The sequence below is a fragment of the Choloepus didactylus genome, chromosome 5 (assembly GCF_015220235.1).
Source record: "Choloepus didactylus isolate mChoDid1 chromosome 5, mChoDid1.pri, whole genome shotgun sequence".
NCBI classification, from domain to species: Eukaryota; Metazoa; Chordata; class Mammalia; order Pilosa; family Megalonychidae; genus Choloepus; species Choloepus didactylus.
In genome coordinates, this window is record NC_051311.1 from 18,764,927 (window position 1) to 18,788,108 (window position 23,182).

Genomic DNA, 23,182 nt, shown 5'->3' on the forward strand with positions numbered 1-23,182 from the left:
GTTAAGTTGCTATAGCCCAAGGTGGAGCAATCCAGATTTCTAACCCAGGAACTGATGGTGTTCAGGGACTACAGGCACTAACAATGACAAATTCAGGAGCTCCTCCACCAGGTGCTACAATTGTACAGTATGCAGTACAATCAGCTGATGGCACACAGCAGTTCTTTGTCCCAGGCAGCCAGGTTGTTGTTCAAGGTATATTTTCTTAATCTAATACATTTGAAATTCCTATGAATTACTGTATCACACCATTTAGTGATAATTTTTTGGTTTGCTGAAACTAACAGGAGGTAAATTTGGAGGGGGGCACTTAAAAAGGTTTGAAGAAGAAATACTATAGTACATTAAACAAGTTAAATGAATTCTATGATTTTCACTTTTTAGAAGGTTTTACTGGCTCTAAAGAAAGGTTGAATTCAGGGTTGTATGAAAAGAAGGGAGTTGGAAACATAAATGCACTATCTAATTACATAAATATCCTTTGTTTGGGGATTACAAATCCTATACCTAAGATGTTTGTAGCATTACCTAATCTTTGAGGACTTAAGTATTCAGTCCGCGATGCATTGAATTTGGAGTTTTCCCTGGTGCACTGACTCAAGTCTAATTTCCAGACAACTCATTTTAAAATAATTGCTGTTTTTTCTTTAGACTGTTCCTAGTATTTGTGAATTCTGAGGTACCCATTCTACCTGTTACAGAAGCTGACAGTAGTGAAATAAAACAGTTGGGATGTAACCCTAAGCTTTGAGGGTTCCCTAAGATTTCAATTAAATTTGCTATCCCTTATTTTAATTTCACTCAGTTGTGCTTCTGATAACTTTAGGAGATATATTTAATAAAACTTTCAAAAATCCTGTTATTTTAATTTACTTTTATTCCTCTTGGTGTACTTGCTGAGGACTTAGATGCTATAGCACTAATTTTAAGGAGAGTGATATCAGTTCTTTTAATTTGAAAGTCTTTCTTGCAAGTATGGGAGAAAGATGATTATAATCAATGCATCTCTTGATAATTGGCATTACTCATAGATTTAGGGGTAAATGTAGAATATAGTAAAAGTGTTATTAAAAACTGAAATAGTGGCATTTATGAGGTAAAAATTCATAGTACTGGATGCTTTAATCTTTCCTTTTAAATATAAAACTAAAACCACCTGTTAAATTTCCCTCCTGATGGTTTATGTTTAATGAACAATCTTAAAGAGTAATCAGTTCTCATTTTATCTCTTTTACATGGAAAATCTACAGCAAACTTGGTACTTTTATAACAAAGGGAGTTTTTTTAATTATGTTTTACATACATAATATACAAATAAGGTTTGTGCTTTGGGGTTTTATTTAAGAAGTCTTTTTCTCCCACAAGTCACAATGCTATTCTTCTTACAGACTGTTAGCTATTTGTAGTTTTGCCTTTCACATTTAAGTCCTTAATTCACCTGAGGTCTACTTTTGAATCTAGTGTTAGATGGGAATCCATTTTCACTTTTTCTCCACTTAATAGTCATTTACCCCTACTAACGTTTTGTCCTTTCTGCTTAGTTTATAGGGCCACCTTAATTATACAGTGGGTTCACATAAATGCTTGGATCCCCCTCAGAACCCTATGTTCTGTACCATTTGTCTCTTTTTCTACACGCCAGTACCATACTGTTTTTTTATCTCATGGAACAAGTTTGCTTTCTGGGTTTTTGTTTTCTTTTTTCTGTTTTTAGAGCTGATGCAGCCGTTTGTGAACCATTAATATTTTGTATGCATTTTGGAATAAGTTTGAGTTTCTAAAAGAAAATTTTATTTTCTTAAGGATTAGATTACATTTAATTTATAGATTAATTTAGGGAGAACTGAAGTCGTTATAATGTTAGATTGACCTATCCAAAAACACAGAATGTCTCTTCAGTTAGTCAGATCTTATTTTACTTCTTTTAACAGTATAAAATTTTCCCCCATGAGGGTCTTGCATATTCTTTGTTCAATTTGTTCCTAAATGCTTTATGGTTTTTGTTGCTATTATGAGTAGTGCCTTATTTTTCTGTTACATTTTCTAATTAGTTATTGCTGGTGTAGAGAAATGTTAGATTTTTTTTTCAGTTGATCTTTATGAGTCACAGAACTCGGCTTCTAACAATCTACAGATTCTTTGCAACTCAATCCGTGATACAATGTGAATGTTTGTATTATATACAAAAGTTTTGTTTCTTCCTTTCCAATCTTAATTCCTCTTGCTTTCTTCCCTCCTCATGCCTTTCTCTCTCTCTGCATTTTTTAAAAAAATTATTGGTGGTCAGGAGTTCTCAGGCCTTATCTTGGTTGATCCCTCAGCACTATTTAACATCTGTGACTGCTGCTTTCTTCGCTTCCCTGCTACTGCATTCTCTTTGGTTTTTCCTCTCTGAGGACTCTTTCAGTCTGCTTTTCTAGATAATCTTCCTCTGCCCATCTCCTAAACATTAGCAGTGTGCCTCGGGACTGGGTCCCGGGCCCTTTTCCAGTCTGACTTGTCCCCTCCCTGGATGACCTTCTCCCTTCCTATGGCTACAGTTTACTGTGACTTTGCCCCTGATTCCCACTGGCTACTTGGATGTCTCCCACACATCTCTTGATTACTTAAACCCAAAACTCAACTTCCATCTTTTCCTACACCAGATTTCCTTTTGTTTAGTCCTATTTCAAAAATGCACCACTATTCACACACCCTGTTGCTTCAATTCAGAAACCTGAGTGTCATCCTTTGCTCTGCCTTTCCCTCTCCACCCAAACCCACTTTGTTGCTTCCTCCTCTTAACTGTGTCACAAATCTCTTCACTCCTTTCCATCCCCACTGTCATTATCCTAGTATGGGCCACCATCCACTCTAACCTGGATTACTGCAACAGACCCGAGTCTGCCAGGTGCCTGTCCTGAAGCTGGCAGCTGTGGAGCAGCTTCCTCATCTCCTAATCATGCTCCCTTTCTGGACCAGTTTTTTGGGAATTGTTCCTGGAAGTTCAGCAAGAGTCTCTTTCTTCATCCCTCCCTATGATTCTGGAAGCTACTAATATTTCTTAAAAACAAAAGTCTTTGCATTTCCATTTCTCCATTACATTCTCGATTCTTCAGTTTCACAGGGCTATTTCTAAAATGCACCCCTAATCACGTCAGCCTCCTATGCAAAACCCTTCCGTGGATGCCTGTTACCCATCGAACTCCAAAATCCTTAATGTGACCCAAATCTGCTGGCTCGGCCTTGTTTCCTTTACTAGCTTTCCTCTGGTGCCACATCTTTATCTCCTTGTAATGCAGCTACATTCTGGATTTCTCTCATTTCCTCTGATGTGCCATGCCCTCTTCCCTGTTTGCCCTGATAGGAACACTTTCGCTGATCACATGCCTTACTCAGGTTTCATCTTAATAGCACTTTTCTAGGAAGCCTTCCCTGATCCTCCAAATCTGGTTTAGGAACACTTGTGAGTTCCCACTGCTTCTTAGGGCAAGTTTCACACTGTATTGTGACTCGCTATGCCCTGCACTAGGTGGTCAGTTCTGTTTGGAAAAGGGTCAGTGTATTTTACTTTCCCTAGTACCTAGCACAGTCCATGGCATATGATAAATGTTTAGTAAACATGTACTGAATGAAAATGAAATATTCTCTCTCTGAAAATGTTACTGGTTCCGTGGGCTGGTTAACTGAGTCCAGGAGTAGATTATAACTTTACTAATAGCAGAAGTCAACTAAGCAACCAACCTCCCTCCTTCCTTTCATTCCTTTTTTATATGAATATTTATTGAATACCTAAGTGCCAACTTAAAGAAATATTCATATAGAAATCAGTTTGGGCTTTCTGAAATTTAAAATAAAATTTACTGTTAGCAAATGTAATTTATATGAATAAAAAAATCACAAAACTCTTTTCAAGGCATTTTAATCTGCTAAAATAACGTATTAGGTGAAAACACATGAAATTTCTGTTTTGTGGGCCAAAAAGGTCAAATAGCAGCAATTTCATATGGTTCAATCTAATATTTATGGAAGAATGCTGTATAATAGAATACTTACTACATTTTTTTAAATGTCAGTATCTGCTCCCTTCTAATGAAATTAGTAAATTCTGTGCCAGCATTGGAAGAGCTAGATTTTATGGTGTTGTAGCAAATAAGTGTGCTAAGTGAACAAAGGTGTCTGGGTATTTTTTCTTTGGTGAATGTAGAAGTGTCTATGAAATACCTTAGTCTTCCTGTGCTCATTGTTGGTGCTGTTGTTTTTTTAACCCACAAAGTTTAAATCTCAAAGTATTTTTTTTCTCCTTCTATGAATTAAGAAAAAGAGGGGCTTATTTCCCCCGTTTACCTTACAAACCTTGGACACAGCAGTAATAAAGAAGTAGTCCCATTAGAAGCAACCAAGTAACTCTTAATGTTCATGAGACATTTCTTGCCAGAGCCCAATCTCAACGGATGTTTATGTAAAAATGAGAAACGAGAGCCTGAGGATGGTTTATTGTGGGAAGTTTTTATGGGGCTTTGGTTGCAGTGTGCTCTTCTGTGACCAAGCAACTTGATGGCTGTGATAGGCTAGTGATGTCATTATGATGTCAGTACTCCTACTTATCCTGCACATGCTTGCTGGTTTGGAACATTTTATTTTGAACTGTGATAAGGGAAACAAGACAATTCTATATGCAGGAGCCCGTCATGGCTGTAACTGGAGATGAAACGGGTAAGAGTTTTGAAGAGGGGTCTTTAATTCTGCAGCTTTTTTTTTGTTGTTGTTGTTGTTTAAGTTCTAGAAAAGATAAATTATTTTGGAACGTCTGTTTCAAGAAGTGTTCATTTTTCTGGTAGCTTACGAGTAGGAAGTTTCTTTTATATCTATATGTTCATCTCACCCTGGTAAGGCACTTTGGTTTGCTCAGTGTTTTATTTCTTACTTGACCAAGGGAGTAATCTCCCTCTCACTCTCTTGCCGTCTGCTTTACTAAAATAAGCTGTTACTTCATCTGCAACCTGTTGCAAATTTAGTACTGCTACAAGTTAAAGCCACGTACTGTTCACGTTGTAAAAAAAAAAAAAAAAAAAAGAAGCTTCTGTGTACCAACGTAGTCCAAACAAACTAGGAAAACCCAGCATGTTGTGGATGTTTGTGTGCCTGCTTGTTTTTTGCCTCCTGTATTTAAAATGGTCTGTTCCTCAGTTAATAGAGTTCAAAGGGCTGACGTCATTACATTTCCTGGAATCGTGTTTCAGCAGGGAAGTGGAAAAGTTAAACTCCAAGCGAGCGAGCTGCACATTGACGTCAGCTCCGAGTCATGCAGCGATTTAGTCAGTTCCTTTCTGCTTTGTCAAGTGCTGCTGACGGATGTAGTGTGGCTAAATCTTTCCTCACCTCTCTTTCTCCAAGATCGCTCGCACACTGAGTAGCTTTTTCTTGTAAGCGTTAACTTTGTTAACATTTCTCTTGAGGTAAGTATGTGCTTGAAGCGGGGGACGCTCTGCTAAACCTGCAACGCTTGCCGGAGCAGGAACTCGGGAGCTCCTGGCAAGCTGATGTGGTAAGGTTGAGCCTCCTGGGGAGGGAGTCCTTGCTTGCACGTGCCTGCGTGAGAAATCGACTCTAGATGGCTGGAGGGTTGCTTGGCTCTAACTAGCTAGCTAAGATCTCGTGACTCCGAGTGCCCTCTAGTGCTCAGTCGGGGAAGCGCTTAAGCTTTCCGTGGTTCCCCCGGCCTCTGGTGTGTCCATTTGTAAGCAGTAATTCTTTACAGGGTTCGGTTATCTTGGTAACTTTACAGACTGTGATTTTGAAGGGAGTGGTCGGTAATGTCCTTTATGGGGTGGCAACGTTGTGTATTCAGTGGCGTCTAATTTGTGACCCAGGACTGAATTTCTGGAAGGATGATGATTATGAGCAGCTTAGCCACATTTAAGCTCTTCAAAGTTAGTGGGTGTCATCCCTCCTCCTGGAGAGTAATGTACGGTTGACAGGAGTATTTAAATATTACACTTTCCAAGCAAGTAAAACTTGTATGATACTGTTTTTTCCTCAATTGTCTTGAGGAGCTGTTGTTTTTCTCAAGGAAGAGTTTTTGTGAAGTTATAAAGGTGCTATAGATTCCAGTAGCTCTCAAATAACAAAATTTATTACAGGAAAGAGATGGATTTACAATAATCTCAAATACTGTCATATGATTCTTAAACCCAAAAGGCATTTTTGTGCATATATTTATTTTCTGAAAATTGTTTTTTATCATTACGTGTAAGCAAATGAACTTTTAAATATGTTTTTTTGCTTATGGAATGAATATACCATCCCTGAAGAGACTTTTTTCAGTCAGTTTTACAAATAAGATTTACATATGATTTGCACATTGCAATTTTAAATTTTCAAACTGCTGAAAATTAAAAAGGTCAAACTATATAGGGCACTTTTTCACGAGACCTCGTTGTGCCTTTGGAAATAATTATTTTTTTAAAACATGGTCAGGCCTCAAAGAATGACTGCTATTTGAAAATGCAAAACAAATTTTATTATTTCCTTTTTTTTGAGGCACCAAGGAGCACAGAGAGTAAGGGATTTTTTTTCTAAATTGTAGTGAAGCAGCTTTAGGACCCAGGCCTTTGGAGTCTCCATTCAAAGAGATTATTCATTCCACCTGGGCTAACTATGTGGCTGGCTCTAGATTAGTGGCCTGCAAATGTTCTGACCATGTCCCACATTTTACATTGTGATACAGTGGGCCTGTGTGTGTATGCCCTACATTTATATAAAACAAGTTTCAAAAATAATATTTATCTTATATGCAATTTACTCATTCTTTTTTACTTTTATCTTTTGTATACTATACTTTTATCTACTTATTTTTTAGAGCAGTTGTAGTTTTATAGAAAAATCATACAGAAAGCACAGAATTCCTGCATTCCTCCTATCCAGCCTTCCCTATTATTAACTTTTTGCATTACTGTGGTACATTTGTTACCCTTGAGGAACCACTGTTATATTGTTAAGTAAAGTCCATAGTTTACATGAGAGCTCATTCTTCGTGTCCTAAAGTTCTATGTTTTTTTAAAAATGTTTACTATGGTACCATATATATGACATAAAATTTCCCATTTTAACCACTTTCAACTATTTTTAATGCCCTTCTTGACCATGAAATTGATTTTATGGTCCACCAATAGTCTGTTACGTACAGTTTGAAAAACTTTGCCCTAGACCAAAATCGGGCTTCTAACAATAAAGACTGGCCTGGAAATGTTTTAACAGCGTATTCTTATAGATTCATGGAATCAGATATGAAAAATGAATACCTGTAGCTTTTAGGATACTATTGACTTGTTTAAATTTTTATTAAAAATCATTTTTTTGCTTCATTCGTAGTTTTATCATGTTAGGAACATAACTTCATGTCTTTTAATTTGAGTTCTGAATTGTTAAAAACAGACGTCTCAGTGCACCCAAATTTGTGATCCATGATAACAAGGATATATGTCACCTTTGTAAAAGGATGCTGCTGGAAATGATTTTTGTTTGGAAATTTTCACATAATGAAATGGTTCAGATCAGATTATAGCAACTTCTTGAAGTTACTGGCAAAAGGCATGTTATAATCACATTGGAAGTGAAAATAACAAATCTCTTATCTATCATAAGGTTCTCTAAAACTCCAAATTTATATGGAAGGTTTACTGAAATTGCCATTGTGCTATTTTTCCCACCATTTTTGAAATGTTTTTAATAATTGGGGATAAATGTTTGACTTTGCCCTGTTTTGTCTGTCTAAATGAACATATTGCCTAACAAAATAGTGATAATACTTTGCATTTATATAAACTTTAAAATTAAAAACCACTTAATGTTACAAATAAACATATGAGTACTTATTGTAAGTGGCATCAAGGAAACTACAGGAAGGGGATGAGCAAGAGACCAACAGGAAGCAGGTAATATGTGTTCGAGGCTCAGGGGAGGCTTCGCTGAGGTAACGATATTTAAATACAAAGAAGGAGAAGTGAGTTAACGTGCATTCTCACTGATGCACACAGGACAGGTATTACTATACTCATTTTATATATGACTAAATGCAGATCAAAGTGGGTAAATGACTCTTCCAAGCTTAGAGACTTTGCATGAGTTATAGTATCATGCTAAACTCTGTTTATAAAATATATAAAGTTAGCATAATTTTAACTGACTAAAATGGATTTATTATTCTTAGGACAATAGAGCATATACATGGCATCGTATAGAACTTTCAAATTTCAGTATTTATAATTTCCCATCTTTTACATAGACTTTTTGGCCCCAAGATGTTCACTTTAATAAACAATTCAGAAAGGTCTCTGATGTGTGACTTCAAGTAAAAATATTTAATGACTTAATTCTGTGCAGTCCATGTGCTGTAGTAATTTTAACAGATTTGAAAACTGCTCAGTGGTTAAATAATCATTTTTATCTAGACTCCTGGAAGAAATGGAGCAATGGGGAAGGGTCAGTTTTGGCAGTCTGGGACACCAGGCGAGGACAATCCGGATTTGGGGATTAGGGCTCTGGTATGGTAATTGGGAGGGAAAGAACCAAAAAACAAAAGCAGAGATAGATGTCAGTAGCTTATTCTTAGTGTTAGGAAGCACCACTTCAAAATATGATTCTAGGTTACCTCTGTGGCTGATTTAGGATTAGTGGCACATAGTGAAATGTCATATGAAGTTGATATGCTCAGTATCACTGAGCTCTCCATAAATAAGTAAATAATCAAACAAGCAAATAAATCACCGTCATTTGGAGGGTTGATAAATTGTTTTACTTTGGAAGTTACCAAGATAGGCATTTGACTGGGATTCTTCTTTGTCTCTTTGTTTTCTACTCTTTGACTTGTGGGTTTTTTCAGTTTTCTTATTTCTAGTCTGATAAGAATATATTGTTTGGTCATTTGTGGTTCTCCACCTTTGAGGTTCTATTTTAAATGATTATATACACTGAAAAGGACATTTAATGTTATCTTTTGATAATTTATTCTCTAAAGGGATGTAACAAAATAAATTATAAAAATTTAAAGTTTTTTAGTAGGCATGTTTTTAAACACACTAAGGAATAAGAGCCATGCATCTGAATCATTCTATTCCCCGATTTGTTAGAAGGGAAACTCCAGGAGAAAATATATTTAATGGATGTTATATGCCTTTTAACTAATATACAGTATAAGCATAATTTGGAACATTGTCTTTCAGAATTTAAGGAAGGGAAGAGGAAGGGAATTAACATTTGCTGAATGCCTACAATGTGCCAGGCACTGTGCTAGACACTTTGACATACATTACAGGGTTTATTGTGAGCATTAAATGAGATAATGTATCCCCATTTTACAGATGAGGAAACTGAACTTGCCCCAAGTCACATGGCTGGTAAGTGGCAGAGCTGGACTAGAACCCAGACTCCAAATCCCATGCTTTTTCTGCTGTACTGTGTTTAAAGCTTGCAAAGAGAGGTATGAAGTTAATGATCCAAACTGAGAGTTGTAGGAATTGTCTTTTCCCATGAAATATTTGATACTAAGCTAAAAAAAATTTTTTTTAATATCAGGAGTTAGATAGTTGGAAATACATTATAATTGGAACTTCTCTGCTTCTAAAATGCCAGATTAGACAACTAGTATCTAAGGGAAGATTTAGGAAATAATACATTTTACCAAGAAAGGCAATTTGAGTAAACATACAGCATCTTGTAGGTCTTTCCATGTCTTAGTATTAAAGACTTAAAGACTTAGCTGTAATAAGTCTGCAAGAAAGACTGCTTATTTTGTTCATATATAAACATTCCAAATGACAAACTCCAAATGTGCAAAACCCTAGGAAGTTCAAAATTTACTTGGTAGTGCACACATAAACTCACCAAGCACCCATTATATGCCAAGTGCTGTGCTAGATTCTAGGGCATACCAAGGTAAAAAAACTAGCCCTGGCTTGTCTTAAAGATTTTGCTTGCATGAGAATTAAATTAGTGTATAAATATCTTTTTAAAAATTATTTGCCTTCAATCATGACTTTTAAGCCTCCACTGGTGACCCATTTATTTTCAGAAATAATTTATACAGTGAAATTCCTGAATAAGAAATAATTTGATACTTAACAGTAGTTAGTTGGAGCAGTAATTGGCCCTTATGAGAGTATAGGTATATGAATATGTTATCAAAGAATGTAGGAAAATTCTTTGAACTGATCCAAACATTTCTAATCTGCTTTTAATTACCACTTAATTCATAATAATTAGAAGCTAAAGCTAAGGTATTTTTTCATAACTGTGTCAATAATAAAACTCTTTGACATTTGGATTTTCTCAAAACAAGAGATTCTCTTTGCCCATATCTTTTTAGGTACTTTACTAATAAGATCATATTTTACTAAATGAAATTTATTGATATTTATTCAGTGATCACTAAAAGTGTATCATATTTATTCTTTGGGATATTTCAGAAATGTATACTAATGCATACTAATTTTTACTATACTTATACTAATTTTGTACTAATTCCTGTTTCTGACTGTAACTAAGTTGTAATTTCTGGTTTGGATTGCTGGAATTAAAATGAGTATCTGATGTGGCTGAAAAATAGTAATAAAACCCAGTTTTTTAGCTAACCTCCCGGAGCTATACATCAAAGTGCATCATTCCTTTCCAAGTTGCCATTTTAAAGTGTTATTTTTTTCTGAGCAGCCGCTCAAAATGTTTTAAGAATGCTTCTTTTGGAATTGCCGTGGCACGTTCTTTTCATTATCCTCCATTGTGCCAAATTTGTTCCTTTGAGAGTAGTTTTGGTTTTTGGAAACAGGCAGCAGTTGCTTAGAACTATTTCTGGTAAATGTAAGACCAGGAATGACTTTATTCCTTCTATGTGGAATAGTCTCCCTCCCCCACCTTTATTCTTTTTCTTTTTTTTTTTAATGAATACTCTCAAGCTAGCATTCTGCTCTAACTTTATATTACAGAAAAGAGCAAATGTATACAAAACAAGAGGGAAGAGTATAATGTCCCCTTCTGTACCTTCCTATGAATTTTATTGCACTTCTTTGTGAGCATGTTTGGAAAGAACAGCTCTACACCAAGGTCTGCGTCCGTGCTGCCTGCAAATGTCAACATAGTGACATGTAAAATTCTCATTCGTCACTAGCTATTGTTCCAGTTTTAGAAAGCCTGTGTAACCTCCAGTTATTCTGTTGTTTCCACCTTTATTATCCCATAACCTTCTTTCCTGGATGTGGGTAAAGAGAAAAGAGGGGAGAACAACATTACTCTGTGCTCCACTCAATCACCAATGACTAAGATATTTAAAAAAACAAACAAAAAACCTTTAGTAAGTTAACAGTTTGTAACTGGTTTTAAAATTATCCTCTTAAATATTTTAAAGCTATAAAATTTTCTATGACATAATGAGACATCTGTGTAAACAGTATTCTGAATGGTCAACAAAAACAAATTTAGGGCTTTTCCCAAGTTCAGTAATAGAGATTTTGCTGGTGATCATTATATTTATCACAGTATTTATCACCATTGTTTTTAAAATTACATATAGAAGGAAGAGGCAGTATATCTTTATAATGGCATTTTTATTAGTGTTATGAAAACCTTTAAGTGATCTTTCCCAAAGCCATATATATATTTTTTATTTTTCACCTAATTCTTGAGACCTGGGGTGGGGATTGCATATACCCAAATAAAAACACACAGATGTGTTAATATTTGTTAACACAAATATTACTTGATTCTTTTCAATGATAATACCTCATTTGGGTGAAAAAGTCTTGGCCTCCCATTTGGGTAAATTTTCACTTTTTACTCATTGGGTATAATACATTTTAATGTAATATAGAAGTGATAAATTTCCTACTTTGATTGTCATTTAGTTCAGGCCACTTTTTTTTTTTATTTTTTTTGAGACTTAGGCTATTTTTTACCTTTTTCTTGCATTTAGCTTTGAGAGAGCGTGTGTTTGTAATATCAGAGTTTCACATTAACTCTGGGCCATCCGTTCTCAAAGTGGAAGCATTGGCAGTAGAAGCATGTTGCAGTACTCGAATCCATCTGTCTTTTCTAGGAAGCTATGTTTATTGCAGTAGATAGATAAAGTTGGAATATAAATTAGGAAACTTTGAGGACTTTTGGTATTCCATTTGAATACTACATAAGTATTAAATGTCTTTTAGCTGTATGATTTTACTATAATTAGAAAATACTTTTAAAAAATGAATACTTAGAAATGTATCCCTAACCCAAGAAACCTAAGAAAGACAAAAATTGTCTTTCCTCAGAGAAACCAGTTTTAAGTAGAACTTAGTGTTTGGTTTAATTTTTTATTTTTAACTGAAAATGTAGTGATCTCAGTCCCTTCCTGTGCCTCAGCCATTTTGTGGGAACAGGACTTGGACTTGAAGAGATTCAATAACTGTTTCAAGCACTATTTAGAGTATAGGAAAATCTCTTTAGTGGAATATTTAGAGAACAGAGATATTCTGCTTAATTGAAATTTTTGCAGTGGTGTGCTAGAGCCAGCTTGTATTGGCTTGCTAGAGCTGATTCTTAAATTTTCAGGATCGTTGTGAACTGGTTGTTACAGCAGCCATTATTAAAAATTAAATATATATATTTAAATAAATTACATTGAAACAACATTAATAAATACTCAGAACTTATTTCTGATTGTTTTATCTGTGTTCTTGATGTTACCTACATCTTTTTATCTGTATGGTTCGCTGCTTACTTACTGTCCATCTCTTCCTAACTCCACATTCAGGAAAATCACGTTGGTAGCTTGAAATTGGCCTTGGTGAGAGTATTTATATCGTGAGAATCTGAAAATACTATAGACAAGTCTTTTTTCCCTCAGAGAGCTGGTGGTTTAACATTTATCAGCACACCACTGAATTTAGGCTGGATGAACTTTCAGTCAAAAAGCTTCTCAACTTTAGCCTTTAATAAGACCTGTCTGAAATGCATCGGACAGTTTTTCTACCCTAATTGTGTGTAGAGCATGCTGAATATCATTGTTCCAAAAGCTGAAGAAGGGCTTTGATACCTAAAATTACTATCAAACCTCAAAATAATCATCTTATACATGGGCAAGATCACCTCTTTTAAGACATGTAAAAAGAAGTACACTCAGGGATTGATTTAGGTGATGAATGTACAACTATGTAATGGTACTGTAAACAATCGAAAGTACAATTTGTTTTGTATGACTGCGTGGTATGTGAATATATCTCAATAAAATGATGATTAAAAAAAAAAAAAAAAAAAAAAAAGAAGTACACTATTTCCAGGTTGATTTTATATAAGATGCCGAATTGCAAATTGTTTATATAAGCTTGTAATATTTTGTTTCATTGCAGCCGCCACGGGTGACATGCCAACCTACCAGATCCGAGCCCCTGCGACAGGTCTGCCACAGGGAGTAGTGATGGCTGCCTCGCCGGGAAGTTTGCACAGTCCCCAGCAAGTAGCAGAGGAAGCAACACGCAAACGGGAGCTGAGGCTAATGAAAAACAGGTAAGGCATTTCACTAGAAATTAACCACCACTTACAGGACACCTAATTTTTTTTCTGTGGGGCTTTTAAAAAATTAAACTCTTCCTAATCTGGTGCTTTCAAGGTAAGTGTTATGTGACATTTCACATGGATTTGTGCTCTGCATGGAGTGATAACTAGATTGGCGTCTGTCAGAGTTCCTAGCCATTAAATGATTTCATCAGTAGAAGGTACCTCCCTATTTGTTGGTAAGGATAATGTCCAATAGCTGCATTAATTTTTTAAAAGAACTTTATTACAAATAAATATTTATTTTGTATTCAGTATTTACTTTGTGAAGTAGGTGGTAAGTGTAATTTTTTAGCTACTTTATGAGCATAGTACATTTAAGTGTGTTAAGCATCTCTTTCTTTTTTTTTTTTTTTAATTCAGTTTTATTGAAATACATTCACACACCATACAATCATCCATGGTATACAATCAACTGTCCACAGTATGATCACATAGTTATACGTTCATCACCACAATCTATCTCTGAACATTTTCCTTACATCAGAAAGAACCAGAACAAGAATAAAAAATAAAAGTGAAAAAAGAACACCCAAACCATCCCCCCCATCCCACCCCATTTGTCCTTTAGTTTTTATCCCCATTTTTCTACTCATCCATACACTAGATAAAGGGGGTGTGATCCACAATGCCTTCACAATCACACTGTCACCCCTTGTAATCTACATTATTATATAATCATCTTCAGGAGTCCAGACTGCTGGGTTGGAGTTTGGTAGTTTCAGGTATTTACTTCTAGCTATTCCAATACATTAAAACCTAAGAGGTGTTATCTATATAGTGCATAAGAATGTCCACCAGAGTGACCTCTCGACTCCATTTGAAATCTCTCAGCCACTGAAACTGTTTCGTCTCATTTTGCATCCCCCTTTTGGTCAAGAAGATACTCTCACTCCCATGATGCCGGGTCCAGATTCATCCCCAGGAGTCATATTCTGCATTGCCAGGGAGATTTACACCCCTGGGAGTTGGGTCCCACATAGTGGGGAGGGCAGCGAGTTCACCTGTCGAGGTGGCTCAGTTAGAGAGAGAGAGGGCCACATCTGAGCAACAAAGAGTTACTCAGGGGGAGACTCTTATGCACAATTATATGCAAGTTTAGCCTCTCCTTTGCAGTAACGAGCTTCATAAAGGCAAGTCCCATGATCAAGGGCTCGGCACATCAAACCGCCAGTCCCAGTGTTTGTGACAACATCAACACCAGTCCAGGTGAGGAAGTCCAACACTTCCGCAACTTCCCCCAGATCCTCAGGGTTGAGGGGTGGAGGCTGTAAATATATTTTTTATTATCTTAAGCATCTCTTTTAAGTTTGTTACATATAGTTTCCTTTTATTGGTTTTGTAACTTTTTTCTCCACTAATACTGAAATACATATTAATTCTGATGAATCTAGTAAAAATGCAAGTACAAAACAACAAACAATTAAAATTACTCATCACTTAGAGATACCTACTAATATTATAGTAGACATACTTCAGTCCACTCACTCTCATTGTCTCTCGTGCTTTCTTGCTCCATATCTGTGTGATTTTTTAAAGAGCAATATAGCATAAAATATGTTTTTTTTCAAATTCTCCTTTTATTTAACTTGCATGTTATTTCTTGGTTTAGTGTTTATTAGGGAGAATAGTACAAATTAATCTGATTTTCAAAATGAATGGAATAGTCTCAGAGTTTTCTCCGTGGTCTGGTCACCTTATTCTCAAGTGTTAAATGATGACCTCACCACCAGAAGACAAAAAAAATTCAGATGGGATTATGCATGTGCTTATGGTGATAGTGCATATGCAGGGTGTTTGCAACCTAGTTAATCTAGAAATTGTGTCCTCTGAGCCCCTGAAATTCAGAAATGAGTGATTTTTTCATCACTGTCCTTTATAACCAAGCATGAACTAGAAGTAGCTATATTCAGTTTACTAATTACCTTTTAAATGTCACAATTTGATATGTTACAGGAATCCTTAAATTGGCTACATTTCCCAAGCATATCAGGTATTACAAGTCTCTCAGTTTTGTACACTGAAAAACTCAGTAGATTACCAGAAATGGGGTCCTTAGGATATACCTACCTTTATCATGATTGTTACTGATTTACTAAGTCATATTGGAGTCATACTTTTCATGTCCAGCATTTGCTCAGAAATCCTAAAGGGCTGAATGGGTGGGACTCACAGTATCCTAGTTGTTTAATGGAAGTCTTGATTCCAAAGATCCCTAACTTTGATATGATGGAGGTCTCAGAAGCTAGGAAATAAATGCCTCTCTGTTCAAAGAATATACACTGTCAAATTCAGTTCAGAAATATAAAGTGTGACATTAACGCAAACTGAAGAATTATTCATTGTCGTCTTATTTTCCCAAAGATGATAAGAAGTGTAACTATGAAATAGCCTGATTTCTCTTTTGAATTTTTCTTTTTTTATTTTTGAGACTTCAAAATTTTGTCAGAAGTACCAAAATGAAATAGATAGCAGGCAGTGGGTTCCTGTAAACTTGCCACACAACTAACTACCTACACATACATATGCGATCTCCTTGAGGAAAAACAAATCACAAAATTTTTGTTTTTAAAAAATAATTAAAATAACTTTATCAGAGAGCAGTTGTGTTTGGGCTGCAAATAACTGAAAACCTTGAAAGTGGAGGCTTGAACTTGTAGGTGGCTTTTTGATCTTACGTAACAGGTTCCCAGAGGTAGACACAACCAAATCAGAGACTCAACAAGTGTCATCAAGGATCCAGCTCCTTCTTCCTACTCTATCATCTTCAGCATGTCATTCATTCTTATGACCTCAACATGGCTGTGATCACAATATGGCTGCCACACCTCCAGGCATTGCATCAGGAGAAGAGCGGAGTGCTAGGGCCAAGATTGAGGCTGCCTGGGTCTGGCCCTTCAGGAAACCTTTTCTGGAGGACCTACCGAGCAACTTCACCTACATTTTATTGGCTAGAACTAGGCCGCTAGTCTCCATCTGCAAGGGATTCTGAAATGTTGGATGTATTTTGGCTTTCCAGTATCAATTTCAGAGCAATACAAGAGAAAGCAGATTATAAATGGTGATTAGGTTGCTCAGTATTGACCATAGACAAGTTTGTAGGCAAGTTTGAAGCACTTTATTTCTACTATATCTTTAACCTTCACATCAACATTTACTTGAAATAGGTCCTGTTATTATCGTCACGTTACAGAAAGGGACCTTGAGGTTCAGTGAGTTTCAGTTGTAAGTTACTCAAGATCACAGCCCAAACTGGACAGAGCCAGGATGTGCACTCAGGCAGTCTTTATATTCCAGAAACTGTCCCCTCCACTAACACCAGGTCATGTCAGAACAGGCCTCAACATAGGCTTCAGATTTAAAGTTTGTGGCAAGCATCTGGGTTAACTTATTAATGTTAAAGACCTCTTATACACTGTCCTCCCTTGTTATTCTTTGGCTGGCATTTATAATATACATTTAATTACATTATATTTTTTCCAATCCAGAGAAAGTTTTTATTTCTTTACAGGCTTCTCAACTTTTCCTCTTCACCATGTCTTTCCTCTCCATGCTGAGGATATACCCAGACAAATGCAAGACTTGAATGTTGAGCTAACTATTAATAGAAGAACAGGTGTTTTCCATAACTGAGAAGTATTTAGGAATGTACCGTCTACTGATGTGATCATTTACTTTGGGTTTGGAACATTTTGACTCTAGTAACATGGACGCACACTTATAAATGTATAAAATATGAAGTGTGGCTATTTACAATAAACAGCTGGGTAAATAATTTTTTAAAAAATTAAATGCCCACAGCACCGTTATTAGGTATTTAAGATTTCATCTAATGGTAACTTGTTTTCTAAAATGACTACCTTCTTTCTATCTAGAATTTATTATAATGATTTAATCATGAAAACCCTCATATTCATAAATGAATTTTAGTTCCTTTGTGGAAGAGAATTGAATTATCTTCCCAATCTGGCAACCTTATGTATAAATATGCTTGGATTTACTCTAAACTTTTCCCCAGGCATCATGTAGATCAAATTAATCAAAATTTTATCAGATTCAATTTACTTTCACATTTTTTTATGTCTCTGTCAACCAGCTGAGAAGTCCGAAAACTTTGTGAATTCACAGGGTGAGTGCATTGTTCTTGGCTAGGAAGTAGGAGTTGATCTTTTCCTGCAGTTCATTGGGATTTCAAGGTCTCTTTTCTGCTTACTCTTGCTTCCCATAGAGAAAACACAGATATCCAGTTGCTAGTGGGAGTCAACAACCCTAAAAATAAAACAGAATTGGTCAGATCTGTTGTATGTATCACACTCAGCTCAGGATTGCAGCAGTGCTAATTGGCATTACAGTAACTGGTTTTTAGACATTCCGTTCTGTTTTACTAAAATATATTTGAATTATAATTATCTCTTTCAGTGGAGGCTTTTTTGATGGATTAAGTTAGTGAATGGTACTGAAGTACCCCATAGGAAGCTATTTTTGAATTGAATAGTCTAAAATAAAGTGATTATCAGAGGGATCATTCTATAGAGGAGTGCAGTGAAGTAGTTGCCGCCCCTCAACACTGAAGAAAAGGAGAAAGAGGGAATGCCGGCTCTATTTCATTGGTGCATGAAAATAACACTCAACTCATCCATTTATTTGTGTTTGTTGCTTTGGCTGCTCGTCTGTTTTTTCCTTTGGTCAAGCTCACAGTACATTGGAATTCAGTATATTGGATATTAAATGCACATGCCTGGAGAACAGTCTTGAAATATACTTGAGTTACTCAGTAACTTCCTTTTCATAATTTTACTTATGGTGTTCTCACATCCCTGGATTTAAATTGTCTGAATTATTGAGCATTGTATTATGTGCTCCCCTTTCTTTCCTTCTTCAGTTTTCAGAACCAGTGTCCATTTCATTTTGGTATATAAAAATTTGCATTTTTTGATTCTTATTATAGTTGGACATGTTGTGTTTTCTAGCCAATAAGCTGTTTCTTACAGTCGTGATAGAGCTTATTTATTTTACTGAGATTTAGTCCAAAAATAAAACTCTCAATGTTGACATTAAAGCTTTCTGAGGATCAATTATTCTAATTATTTTTGACCAAATAAAGTTAACTCATTATGATGGAATATGTGGCTTTTGGTAGACAAAAATAATGAAGAAAATTGAAAGGATCTGAAAATGTTTTTGTAGAAATTCCACTTGGGGATGTGGCCCTATTGTTTTGGGTTACTGATAACAATTCATTGATCTGGTCATTGTTCTCATGGAAGAGTGCCCTAAAGGAAACACCATTTGAGATGAATGCTGGGCAAATTGATTGTGTGCTCAGCCTTGTTCCTGTTGGCTTACAGTATATTTTTTCCAAAAGGCATGTGCTTGCTTACAGTTGTTGTGTGGCTTTGTACAAACCTTACTCAGGATTGATTGGCTGTTGAGTTTGGGGGGCAGAAGTTCATTGAGCCACTCTGGATTGTCTTGGGAGGTTGTTCCTGTAGTCATTTGCTTTGTGTTGGTTCCAGGGAAGCTGCCCGGGAGTGTCGCAGGAAGAAGAAAGAATATGTCAAATGTCTTGAAAATCGTGTGGCTGTGCTTGAAAACCAAAACAAGACTCTCATTGAGGAACTCAAGGCCCTCAAAGATCTTTATTGCCATAAAGCAGAGTAACTGTCTTTGACTTGGACCTTGTTTACTATGACCTCTAATCAAGGCAGGAGTTGCAGCAGTTCCACTAATTGCCATTTGGAAGGGACACTTGTGACCCTTAAGAATCCAGTTTGGCTTTAGTGTTTGAAATGGAATTGGGAGTGTTGTTCCAAGATTTGGAATGCAACCATGATCACATTTACTGAGCTTACTTCAATCCACCTGTCAGTAGCATGCAAAAAAATGTTTTGTTTGCCCTTTTGCTTCTACTTTTTTTCAGGGAAGCTGCTAAAGAATGTCGACGTCGAAAGAAAGAGTATGTCAAATGTCTGGAGAGTCGAGTTGCAGTGCTGGAAGTTCAGAACAAGAAGCTTATAGAGGAACTTGAAACCTTGAAAGACATTTGCTCTCCCAAAACAGATTAGTAGAAATATTTAACTGTGAACTGATTACAACATGTACAGTTGCTTTTGAAGGCAATACAATATATAGCCAGCAAGAATTATGGCTTTTTTCCTTTGTATCATTCATCTTATTCTCTAATCTCTAACATTCCTAAAAAGCTTCACTGTACTTTGTTGACTCTTAGCTGTAACTTCAATTTTTTAAAAGAGACAAACTGTAAAAAATGTATGTTAACTAATTCTTAAAATGCAATATTTGTAAGACTTGTTCCAATGCCACATATTTGCAGTTCCCAATCTGTGTGTCATGAATAGTGTCCTATGCAATAAAATTTTTTGCAGGTCTTTAAAAGAAATCATATTAGGAAAGGGTGATCAAAGATAATGCATCCATCAGTACAATGAAAGTAAACCACAAAAGAATACCTCGGGAAAGAATTGAAAGTATATCTAATGACATGCCTATAAGAGAATAATAGCCTATAAATGAATTTATGGTATTCAGATTTTTATATTAGTTGCTTTGTAAAGAAAATATTGTATTGCTGTCTTTGAATGCCATAGTTGAAGAGAGTTTTTAATAGAACCATGTTGGTTGCACTTTGTAGTGTTTGGTGCTCATTTACATATCTGAACATTTACTAGTTTTTAATGCTATTGTGTAATATGAAAGAGCTTGCAGAAGTTTTTAGTGTCAGTTTGATCTTACCTAATGGAAGTTATCACAAATTTTTAACATCTGGAATGAGTTCAGAGCTTAGTAGAATTGTATTTACATACTTTCAAGGACATGAGCCAGCCTCTATACCCGTTATGGGCTTTGCAAATGCCATTTCTGCCGTCTTATCAGAAGTAAGGCCCCAGTGCTCTTCATACAGACCAGAAGACCTGGGATTTGAGATTCAGCTGTGTTCTGGAGTGGGCCCTTCTGCAGACGGTCTGGAGAGCTCCTGCTGGTGGCCCTCTATTTTGAGTTTTAGCTATCCCCTGCAGGAGTTTTAAAGTACAAACAAAAACAACCCAAGATTTTAGTTTTCATTTCAGAACAGCTTGAAGTCCCCATTTAGATGAAACCTTCTTACATCAGCACATTCAGATGATGTTCATTCCAACAAAACAACAGTGTGAATCCTGGTATCCATATTTCACCCTGTCTTTATGATCGGAAAACATGGGGAGGGGTAAACCCCAAGTCCTGACCATGTGGTGTGAACTCTTGTCTTCACTCATGGAACCTTTATTGAATGCCCCCATGTGCTTAGCTCTGCTATATTTTCTACTGTGGCTTCAGATGAGTTAAAGATTTCCCCCCTCAGGCTCCCACAGACTCACCAGCAGACCTAGTTAGTTAATGTGTTATGTGGAGGTATAAAGACAGAAGGTAATTCATATTGCACCCACCTGCACTTTCCCTATGTTGTCGTACTTCCCTTCACCTATCCATAACTTCCAGAAGGTAAGGAGGCCACGTTTTGCTTTCTTGTTCTTCCTTCTGAATTTGAGCTCTGAATTTCTTTTATCTCAATTTTTGTCTTTTTTCTACAGAGAAGTAAGAAGAAAAAAAAACGAAGAAAAAGGAAAGGAAAACCCCAAGTTTCAGGTGAAGGAAAACAGCACTTTGCAAGCATTCATTCATTCAGTCAGTCAGTCAGCATGAAGTAAGAGCCCGTTGTGTGTTCAGAGTGGTAAACCTTGAGAAGGAGACCCACAAATCAGCACAAGGTGTACAAAGTTAGAGGCAAAAAATACTATATGTTAGAGTTAGAAAAAGATGTAGGCAAGGATTACTATAAGAAACTAATTATGTAGGAAGGAGATTTTGAATGGGGCCTTTGGGTGATTGATTATGCTGGCGAGGATGAGATTCCAGCAGGAATTACAGAACATGCACTCTACTTCAAGGAGTATGAATTTTGGAGTGTGGTAATGTTAGCGCTTGCACAAGAGTTAGTTTAGTTTTAAAAATAAAAGCATGTGTGTATGCTATATAAAACAGGTTATGTTATTTCAGAGGAAATTACTTGGGGCTACAAGTAACAGAAAACCCCCTCCCTCTTCCCACTCCCACAAATGGTTTAAACAATAGGGACATTTTATTAGCTCACAAAACAAGAAATCCCAAGGTGGGAAATCCCAGGGTGGCTTAATTTAGTGAATTAACAATGGCATCACAACCAGATTCTTCCGATCCATCTGCTCTCCATTTAAGCTGGTTCGCCTGAATCCTAATATTGCTGCCACAGTTTTGCTGGTTCGCCTGAATCCTAATATTGCTGCCACAGTTTTGGGCACCAGAAATAGAAAAGGAACACCCCTTTCTTTTGTCCTATTTTAACAGGAAGGAAACTTGCACAGAAGCCTTTCAGCCACAGATTCCCTCTTGTGTCTCACCAGCCAGATTTTCATCTCAATCCCATTCCATAACCTCATTTAGGGGAATGGAATTAAAAGCACTTGGTTACCAATGGAGATTCAACCTCTGGAGCTGGGGAGAGTTCCAACTTCTGTGAAGCACACAGCCACTGGATGCTGAGTACCACTGGAGTTCCCGCAGCCAGGCAGACTGTTGTGCAGGCAGCTGGGGATGCTGCCATAGAGATGCAGTGAGCACTTAAACCACGCAAGAAGTTCGGAGCCCTTTGTGAAAGAGTTGGGGCTTGAGGAAGGCTCTCAAAGATGCACAGAACCTCTCATCCTTGCTCATCTAATTTGTCCCTGAAACCAAAGCTTTTGTCACCAGAATAGCACAATTTGATAGCTCTCCCTTCAGTTTTACAACAGATATTGTCTGCAGCCTCCTGAACAGTTGGAAAGATTAAGGTGGACATTGTACCTATTTGATAGATCAATGTTGAATAGAATCCCAAGCTGTCACTGCATTTGTATCTTTTTTTTTAATTCTAAAAGGTTCAGAATCTGTGCTGTTTGATTTAACTAGGTATTTCATGATGCTAAATCATGAGAGATGGGAAAATAAAGGAAATGAACCTCTGCTATGCATTTAAATGTATCCGAACACGGCTTGCTTGTAACTGAGGACATTTAGTGTGAGCAACATATTTTGGGTTGAGTGAATAGCCACTGATTTATATGCTGATGTCTCTTTCCTTGCTTAACCATACTTTTCAATTTTCTTCATATGTTCAGTACTTGTTCTTTCCCATACGCTTTAAATACACCTTTAAAAAATACGACAGAGGAGGCATTGTGTTAGGCCTAGAACACCATGGTAACCAAAAACAGCCCCTGCTCTCATAGTGCTTAAAGTCTGGGAGCCAGCTAATAACATTAATCAAATAAGGATACAAATACATGGAAAAGGAGTGAATGAAACCAGCCAAACATTTACTCCAGTTTGAGGAGAAAATATTTGGGACTGGTCTGCCTGCCTTCCTCTATTGATTCAGCAAACATTTATTACGTGCTCTCCCTGCTCCAGACTCTGGGTGGAGGAAGACCAATCAATAAAGAGTTGTCGACCTTAATAAATAAATAAATACACACACACACACACACACACAGAAAGATGACTTGTTTAAACAACACTTTTTCTAGTCTACAACCAAAAGTAATTTAAA

The 23,182-nt window shown here is 36.4% G+C and overlaps 1 protein-coding gene across 33 annotated transcripts in view; it reads left to right on the forward strand.

Annotated features, from left to right (window-relative positions):
* Nucleotides 1–22,596, forward strand: part of CREM (cAMP responsive element modulator) — a 90,740-nt gene extending 68,144 nt beyond the window's left edge. For 6 of the 33 annotated variants that reach the window (XM_037835621.1, XM_037835626.1, XM_037835628.1 and 3 more), the window contains 4 exons: nucleotides 7–195; nucleotides 9,342–9,377; nucleotides 13,356–13,512; nucleotides 19,077–19,436. In XM_037835621.1, the coding sequence (XP_037691549.1) occupies nucleotides 7–195; nucleotides 9,342–9,377; nucleotides 13,356–13,512; nucleotides 19,077–19,221 (527 nt within the window). In that variant the 3' untranslated portion in view covers nucleotides 19,222–19,436. The other 27 variants (XM_037835622.1, XM_037835654.1, XM_037835652.1 and 24 more) reach the window with 18 other exon arrangements.
* The last annotated feature ends 586 nt before the right edge of the window (nucleotides 22,597–23,182 follow it).